The following is a 9506-nucleotide window of genomic DNA, read 5'->3' as shown; positions in this document are numbered from 1 at the left end:
TTAAAAATCAAACAATACCAAAACTAAACAACTATTTAGAAAATAATAAAAAAATATTGGATGAATCAAACAACAACTTTAAACAAATTCAAGATAACCATACAAAGAATTTTGATAAAACTTATAATATATTTAAGGAATTAAATAATATTATCAATGCAAAAGAAAATGATGTCAAAAGATTATTAATCACAAAATTAGACGAAAACACAGAAGTAAATATAATAACAACAACAATGGAAAACAATAATAATATTATTAATAATGCCATAAAATTTAATATTGATATTAGTTATAATAATGATGTTAATAATAATATTGATAATGAATTTATTATACTTTTAAAACACAATCATCAATGTAACAATCTTTTATCAAATATAAGTAATAATAACTTACCAGAATATAAAGATATTCAATTAATAATTCAAGAAAATAATCTCGACTCAATCAAAGATCTAACAAACAGTTATTTAGAAGTAAAGGATATAAATATAGATACTAAATTAATATTTCAAGAAAATAATCCCGACTCAATCAAAGATCTAACAGACAGTTGTTTAGAAGTAGTTGATGATATTCCTTTAGATTTAAAAACACTAAAATGTAAGTTTTATATTTTTTTATTTTAAACTAATAATACTTATATTAATTCCTTTTAATAAAGTTTATAAATTTGAATTTACAATTTACGAAGAAGGGTATTATATTGGTCATTTAAAAATTAGAAGTCTTGCTATTGGACCTATCGAATGTTTACCCAAAACTATTCCAGCAACAGTTACAAATTTATATTTACAAGATGGCTTTAATCAACCACTTAATTTTATACCACCCACCGTACAATGCTTGTGTTTAGAAAACATCAAGTATCAATTAACACTTGATTCAATTCCAGCAACAGTTAAACATTTATATTTATTTGATGGCTTTAATCAACCACTTAATTTTATACCACCCACCGTAGAATGCTTGTATTTATATAACATCAAGTATCAATTAACACAAGATTCAATTCCAGCAACAGTTACACATTTATTTTTACAAGATGGCTTTAATCAACCACTTAATTTTATACCACCCACCGTACAAAGGTTGTATTTAGATAACATCAAGTATCAATTAACACCTGATTCAATTCCAGCAACAGTTACAGATTTATTATTACTTAATGACTTTAATCAATCACTTGATTTTATACCACCCACCGTACAATGCTTGTGTTTAGAAAACATCAAGTATCAATTAACACAAGATTCAATTCCAGCAACAGTTACACATTTATATTTACTTAATGGCTTTAATCAACCACTTAATTTTATACTACCCACAGTAAAATTCTTGTATTTACATGACATCAAGTATCAATTAACACCTGATTCAATTCCAGCAACAGTTATACATTTATATTTACTTGATGATTTTAATCAACCACTTAATTTTATACCACCCACCGTACAATTCTTGTATTTACAAAACATCAAGTATCAAATAACACCTGATTCAATTCCAGCAACAGCAAAAGTTACAGATTTATATTTACTTGATGATTTTAATCAACCATTTAATTTTATACCACCCACCGTACAATTCTTGTGTTTAGATAACATCAAGTATCAATTAACACCTGATTCAATTCCAGCAACAGTTATACATTTATTTTTACAAGATGGCTTTAATCAACCACTTAATTTTATACCACCCACCGTACAATATTTGTATTTAGATAACATCAAGTATCAATTAACACCTGATTCAATTCCAGCAGCAATTACACATTTATATTTACTTAATGGCTTTAATCAATCACTTAATATTATACCACCCACCGTACAAACGTTGTATTTAGGTAACATCAAGTATCAATTAATACCTGGTTCTATTCCAAATCATTTAGCTACTCTTATATTTGATTATGGTTTTCTCAACGTTTTACACAAGGTATTATCCCTGGCTCTATAACTTCAATTCATATGGGCGATGTGGTCTATCCTTTAGAACATGACTCCATTTCAAACCCTAATCAGAAAATTTCTTATTTAACCCATTACAAACATCTAAAAATAAAATAATATTAATAAGAAAAAATAATTAATCATTTTATATTCAACAATTAAATAAAAAAGAATTTATAAAAATCAATATAGTATTTTCGATATTGTTTATGATTGGTCAAATTTTTTTTTGAAAGATTATTCATTTTATAGTGTTTTAAAAAATATTTTTTTATTTTTTAATTTTTAATTGTAAATTTCAATATTTTGTTAAACTACCTCTATTTAATATTTAAGTACATTGATTTTTTGTTAAATTTTTAAAAAATTTCAAAACTATTACAATGTTTTCAATATTGTCGAGGAAAATAATATTTTTTATAATTTCATTTATATTTTTTTATATTAAAATTAGTTCATAAATTCTATATATTAATCTATAATAAATAGTTAAAAAGAGAAAACACCAATTGATTTGCTTTTAATTAATCTACTATTTATATTTATTGTATTGTATTGTACTTACCTATCACCAATATTACTGTTTTTTAACTCTTCATTTAATTTAAGGTTAATTAGATATGATTGTAGCTCATCCATTGTTTATAAAAATATATTAAAAAAAAAAAATAATTATAAAAAATTTTTAAAATTTAGGAATTTTTCAGATTTCCAAACTAAAAAATCTATTCTATTACCAAGGAACAAATCAGTAATGATGGAACATTTCTCAATGGCAGTTGCGTTTGGAAATTTTAAATTATCTAATTTTAAGGGCTAATCAGAATCATTTTTATCAAACTAGTGATCGCTTTCCAACCTTTCTTTTTATGATAGTATTTATTAGTTTTAAAAACTAACATCCAATTACATTTTGGTTTGTAAGTTGTAGTTGCTTGTGCCAATTTTATATCAAATAAATATGATACATATCCAAAACCATAATTTTAACCAAGTATAAATTTATTATTATTATTTATTAAAACAAACTTTATTACTATTTTAAATTTAAAAAATTATACAAATCATGAATTACCATTAATTAATAATTTACTTTAAAAAATTTAATTTTTTTTTAATTTTTTTTTTAAAAATATCTGAAAATAAAAATTAATTTAAAAAAAGTGAAGTATTTTTTTTTTATATTTTTATTTAATTTTTAATTTTTTATTTTTTAATATAAAAATTTAAAAAAATGATTATAAACCAACTTTCAAACAAAATATTAAAAGAAAAAAGAATTATAGGATTATATGAAGCAATTTACAATCATGGTCCAAATTGTATGTGCCATGCAAAGTTAACAAATAGAACCAACCCATTTATAAGTAACAGTAGCAATAATAATAATAATAATAATAATAGTATGGGAGTGTGTCCATCACAAAATCAGTCATATTCAAGCACAAGAAAACTATCAATTTCAGAACAAATAGAAAAAGATAGATCAAGGGTAATGGATAGCAACTATTTTAATGAAGATGGTACCTTAAAAACAACAAATGATGCAGACTATGCATTTGAAATGGCTATTTCAAATATTAGATTTGGAAGTGGTTGTACCTATGAGGTTGGTTATGATCTCTATGACTTGGGTTGCAAAAATGTAGTTATTTTTACTGATGGTAATTTAGTAAATTTAAAAGACTCACCAGTGCAAAAAGTAGTAGACTCCATCAACAAGTGTAGCTTAGGTTCAATCAAATATACAGTCTATGACAGGGTTTCCATCGAGCCAACTGGTGATTCTTTTAAGGATGCAATTGCATTTATGGATCAATTTAAAAATAATGGTACTCCATTTGATGGCGTTGTTGCTGTTGGTGGAGGTAGTGTTATTGATACCGCTAAAGCTGCCAATCTTTATTGTACATATCCACCTGAAAACTTTTTGGACTATGTTAACCCACCAATTGGAAAAGGTATCCCAGTCCCAGGCCCATTAAAACCGCTAATTGCCATCCCAACAACATGTGGTACAGGTTCTGAAACAACTGGTGTTGCTGTTTTTGATTTAAAAATGGATGGGGGTGTTTCTTCTAAAACTGGTATTGCTCACAGACGTTTAAAACCAACATTAGGTCTTGTAGATCCCGACAATTTAAAAACAATTCCACCAAACGTTGCAATTTCTAGTGGATTCGATCAGTTGTGCCATGCTTTAGAGTCATTTACAGCCATCCCATTCAATCAAAGAGTACGTGCAGCCACTCCACTCTTAAGACCAGCATACCAAGGAAGTAACCCAATTAGTGATGTTTTCTCCCTCAACAGTTTAGAAACCTTTATTAAAAATCTTCCAATTTTTATTAACGATCCAAACAATCAACGTGCAAGAAATAATGTAATGTTAGCAGCCTCACTTGCTGGAATTGGTTTTGGTAATGGTGGTGTAACCATACCACATGCACTTTCATACTCTATTAGTTCTATGGTCAAAAACTACAAACCAGAAGGATACCACAATTTAAAAAAGAACCTTATTCCACATGGCCAATCAGTTATCATTGGAGCACCAGCAGCATTCAGATTTTTGGCACCATATAACCCAGAACGTCACTTAATTCTAGCTAAAATAATGGGTGCAAATATTAATGTAGATAGAGCAGAGGAAAGAGCTGGTGAATTACTATCAGCAGAAATTATAAAACTAATGAAGAAATTCAATGTTCCAAATGGTCTACAAGCACTTGGATACACCGAAGCTGATATCCCCAAATTAGTTGAAGGCACCTTACCACAACATCGTGTTCTTAAACTAGCCTCTAAGCAACCTTTACGTGAAGATCTTGAAAAACTATTTAAAGAATCTATGTCAATATATTAAAACCAATATAAAACAAAGAATTTAAATACAACAAATAAACTATGGTTATAGTTTTCTTTTTTTTTTTAATATTTTTTTTTATTTATTTATTTTTTATATTTATTATTTTTTATAAAAATATAATATTTTTAATTAATAACCCTAAGTTATTAATTTTAATTTTTATATATATAATATAAAATATTTATATTATTTATGAATCGAGATTATTATTATTATTTTTAATATAATTTTATATGATATTTAACCTATTGAGTAATTATATAGTTTTTTCAGTTTGATAGTTTTGTGGGGATTCATCTTGAATTTGGCCCTGTTCTACTTGTTTTTTGAGTTTCTTGTTTTTCTTTCTATCTCTAATTAAATAATAAACACAAATAACAATTAAAACAATCATTTGGATACCTGTTGCTAAATATGGAACCCATGTTGACCAATTTTGTTTTGAATCAATTTGGAAATACATAACTAAAAATGCACCTGGTGCTTGAATGCAAACTGATACTAAACTTAAACTACCGATTTCCTTTAGTATGAAAAAAAAAAAAATTAATACCACTTTTGAAAATATTTTATATTAAAAAATAAAACTTACATTTGCAATAATGGTAGTGTAGATTTGTGGGATCCATTGAAGGAAAACTAAAACCATGGCAAAAATACCACAGGAGAAAGCATAGATTTGTAAAGCCTTTGACTCGGGACCAACACCATATACAATACCGACACCAACTGAAAACATTATAATTGATAATACAATACTACCCCAAAATAATGGTTGTGAGTACCAATCCATTTTGATAATAAAAGCATCGACTTTGTTTTTTGGTTTCATTTGTTGTTTCTCTTGTTGATCTTTTTCATAGTTATTTTCAATATTTGAATCATTGACAATGCTACCTCCACCCTCAACAATTTGAACTGAACTACCACTTCCACTGCTACTGCTACTGCCACTTCCACTTGCAATATTATTTTGGTCGACTGGTGAATCTTCTGAATTTAAACTAATGCTTATATTGCTATTTTCATCACTGCTATTTTTAATACTATCTGCACCATTATTATTTATTGGTTTTTCAGATTGTGATAATGTTGATGAATTTTGTTCATGATATTTAATTGGTGGGTTTTCTTGTATTATTTTAGAATTTTCATTAATTTGTTCCCTGGTTAATCTTGGTCTATATATAACGTATAATATAAAGCTATGAAAATAATACAAAAAACAAATTAATCTCTGATACTATAATTGTTAAACTACTAGTAAAACCTACATGACAAATGAACATAAAAATGGTGGAGCTAATTGGATTACTGCTAAAAAATTTCTAAAACAATTCCATGAGTTCTGTATACAATGAAATATAGACAATCGACATGTTAGTATTTCTATTATAAACTAATTCTTGTAAACTAGATTCTTACCATTGAAGCGCAACACTCGAAAACGAACCAATTTAAAAATAATACATTTACAAAAGTACCCATACAATTTGCATAATTTAACCAACACATAATAACTGATAACCCATCTACATTTTTTCTATATATCATAACGATAATCTAGTTTATAAACTATTAGTTTTTTTTTTTTTTTTTTTGGATCAATTATTTTTTTAAAATTTTTTGATTTTTTTTTTTTCCATCAAATAAAATAAAAAAAAATTGTGTATTAAATTATAATATACATACCTGGGGCAAAAAGGAAATAACAATACCAACAGTTAATAAAAGACCTAGTACTACATCTGATGTTTCAAACTCTGTTTTACAAACAAAGTTATTGTCTGTAGCGCCCATTCTATTTGAGAATGTAAAAACCTATAATATTATATTTTTATAAATTTATATGTGTATACTATTTATTTGTTTGTGTGGCAATATTAACAATAATTATTAATAGCTTTTGTTATAATTTTAAAAAAAAAAAAATTTTTAAAAAAAATATAAAAAAAAAATATAAAAAAAATAATAATATAATTTTTGATATAGAAGTGTGGGTTTTTTTTTTTAAAATTTAACAGTAGTTTAAATTTAAATTTTGGTGCAATAGTGTGTTATAAAAAAAATAAGATTTAAAAAAAATAATATTAATATAAATTTGTAAATAATTTTTTTATATAATTATAGAATTACTTTTATAAATAATTTTTAAAAAATAAAAAAAAAAAAAATTTCTCATTGAATGAAAAAATTTTAAAAAAAATTATAAAAAAATAAAATAAAAATAAAATAAACCTTTAGAAAAAATATCTTTTTTTTTTTTTATTTTAAAATAAAATAAAAATCAACAAAAAAAATAAAATAAAATAAAAAAATATAAATTGGTTATGTTATTTTAAAATAGTTTTAAAATATTTTTCTTTATTCGTAATTTTTTAATACCCAAAAAAAAATTTTAAAAAATTATTGTGTGAATATAAAAAAATAAATAAATATTGTAAAGAATATTTTAAAAAATAGAATTTTATTTTTTAAATCAGTTTTTTTTTTTTATAATTAAAAAGTTTTGATAAATTAATTATCAAATTTATTTAAAATTTTTTTTTTTTTTTTTTTTTTTTTTTTTTTTTTTTTTTAAATTTACATTATTTACATTATTTACATTCTGTTATACAGATTATATTATTGTTTTAGCTTAATATTTTTATCGTTTTTAAAACTACTATTATTAATTATGCTATTATTATTATTATTATTATTATTATTATTATTATTATTGTTATAATCGTTATTTGAAGTTGGAGCTGAAGGAATATTTTCACCAAATAGTTCTTTACATAATTCGTAAACGGCAAATGAAATTGCAACCGTTGGTACAACTTTAAAATAAGCTGGAATAATACCATGATAAAAAGCCTTGGCTCCTTCCATAGTATAGATTTTTTTAGCAGCATCAAAACCATTCTTATAAAGAGTTTTATTTCCACCAATACCTTGAATCATCATTCTTCTTCTTAAAACATCAAGTGGATAACATACTGTCATTGTTACAGCACCACTTAATGCTCCACAGAAAAAATCGCAAACCATATTTACACCCTTCTTGGCATCGTCGATTAGGCTTTGATTTTTATCATTGGATGAACATTGACTACTTTCTTTGTCATTAGTTATAGTTGTTAATTTTATATTTTCTGGGTTAATATAATCATCTTTAATTTGATTATTTATCATTGGTAAAATTGTTTTTCTTGAAATAATTTTAAAACCTTCATAGGTTGCAAAACTTATTGAAACCCATGGTACTATACTCTATTTATAATAAAAATAAAATTAATACTTTTTTGTTTTTAATATTACTATAACTACCAATACTACCTACCAATATCGAGGTACCTAAACCTTTGTATAAACCTTTTAAACCCTCTTCCTTTGAAATTTTATAAAAACCATGGGTTATACCATTGTATCTATGAACAGCATAGTCTCCTTGTGATGAACCTTGAAGAGATAGTCTAATTCTTACAACATCAAGAGGGTATGTAAAGAATGTTGAAGTTAAACCAGCCATTGCACCCGAAAACATTGTTTGGGGAACTGTCATCTTTTCACTATCTGCCTTTAAAAACTTTTTCTTACAAAATTCGTAAGTTAAAAAACGAATACCAGAGTTTGGAGAGACTTTAACAATATTTGCCCCATTTCCTTTAAAGAGAGATTTGAATCCCTCTCTTTTAACCATTTCCTTTAAAGCACCCATACATCCTACATAATTTTTTGTTAAATTTTGTGACATACCCTGAACTTGTTGAATAATTGTTAATCTTTCAAAGCCAGCAGTAGCACTTCTGGAAATGGCACCTGCGATAGAACCTGATACCAAATACTATAGTAATATTAGTATTTTTTATGACAAACTAATGTTAGTAAATTAATACTTACATTTACATTCTTTTTTGCCTCTTTTGATATCTTATTTTCCTCTACACATTGTTCTTTTTCTTCATTCAAAAATAAATCATTTTTTTTATCCTTATAATGATTGTGGTTAAGAACCATATCATATTTTTGCTGTTTATTTATTTTACTATTATTATTATTATTATTATTATTTAATGTATTTGTTACATTATTAAATTGTTGTAATAAATACGAAATATTACTGCTATATATTGATTCATTTTTTAAATTATTAGAATTGTTATTAAAATCTTCTTTATCATTATCGAGTATTTCTGTAAATGGGTGACTATTGTTCGATGTAGAAGGAGTGGCTATTATAGAATGAGATTGGTATGGTTCTATACTACTTTTACTTTCTTGGTGTTGTTCGTTTGGATTGAATGCTGTTTGATTATTTTTTTTAAAAAAGTTCTTTCTATCAGAACTGTTCATTTATAATCTATTTGTTTTTTTTTTCTATAGCAAATTTATTATAGTTTCTTTTTTTTGAAAAAAAAAAAATAATAAATTAAAAAAACAATTAAAAAAAATGTGTTGTGATTTTTTTCTTTTTAAAATGAAAACTTTTGTGGGCGGAGTGTTCTTGAAAATATATATAAATATATATAATTGATTCTATTTCTTTTAAAATTAAATCTAAAAAAAATTAAAATACATTAGTATTTAAAATAATGGGAAATAAAAAAAATAAAAATAAAAAAAAAATAAAAAAAAATAAAAAAAATTAAATTAAATTAAATGTTAAAAAAATTAAAAATAAAATTAAATAAATAAAA

The 9506-nt window shown here is 24.4% G+C and overlaps 4 protein-coding genes across 4 annotated transcripts; 2 read left to right on the top strand and 2 right to left on the bottom strand.

Moving 5' to 3' along the window:
* Nucleotides 1–137: 137 nt before the first annotated feature.
* Nucleotides 138–1962, top strand: DICPUDRAFT_159993 (uncharacterized protein; the record flags this gene model as incomplete). Its single annotated transcript, XM_003294861.1, has 2 exons — nt 138–606; nt 668–1962. Coding segments are annotated over 2 exons (1764 nt in total), but the record flags the coding sequence as incomplete, so codon positions are not given.
* Nucleotides 1963–3189: 1227 nt separating this feature from the next.
* On the top strand, nt 3190–4850 carry DICPUDRAFT_51782 (uncharacterized protein; the record flags this gene model as incomplete). Its single annotated transcript, XM_003294860.1, has 1 exon — nt 3190–4850. One exon carries the CDS (start codon nt 3190–3192, stop codon nt 4819–4821), a length of 1632 nt encoding a protein of 543 aa, XP_003294908.1. The 3' UTR covers nt 4822–4850.
* A 230-nt stretch (nt 4851–5080) lies between these two features.
* On the bottom strand, nt 5081–6624 carry DICPUDRAFT_90885 (uncharacterized protein; the record flags this gene model as incomplete). The annotated part of the gene is made up of 5 exons (XM_003294859.1): nt 5081–5347; nt 5417–6029; nt 6099–6138; nt 6315–6387; nt 6517–6624. 5 exons carry the CDS (start codon nt 6622–6624, stop codon nt 5081–5083), a joined length of 1101 nt encoding a protein of 366 aa, XP_003294907.1.
* Nucleotides 6625–7449: 825 nt separating this feature from the next.
* Nucleotides 7450–8653, bottom strand: DICPUDRAFT_44097 (uncharacterized protein; the record flags this gene model as incomplete). Its single annotated transcript, XM_003294858.1, has 2 exons — nt 7450–8079; nt 8150–8653. Coding segments are annotated over 2 exons (1134 nt in total), but the record flags the coding sequence as incomplete, so codon positions are not given.
* Between the last annotated feature and the right edge of the window lie 853 nt (nt 8654–9506).

Source organism: Dictyostelium purpureum, assembly GCF_000190715.1.
Source record: "Dictyostelium purpureum unplaced genomic scaffold DICPUscaffold_660, whole genome shotgun sequence".
NCBI classification, from domain to species: domain Eukaryota; phylum Evosea; class Eumycetozoa; order Dictyosteliales; family Dictyosteliaceae; genus Dictyostelium; species Dictyostelium purpureum.
This window is presented reverse-complemented; position numbering and strand designations above follow the sequence as displayed.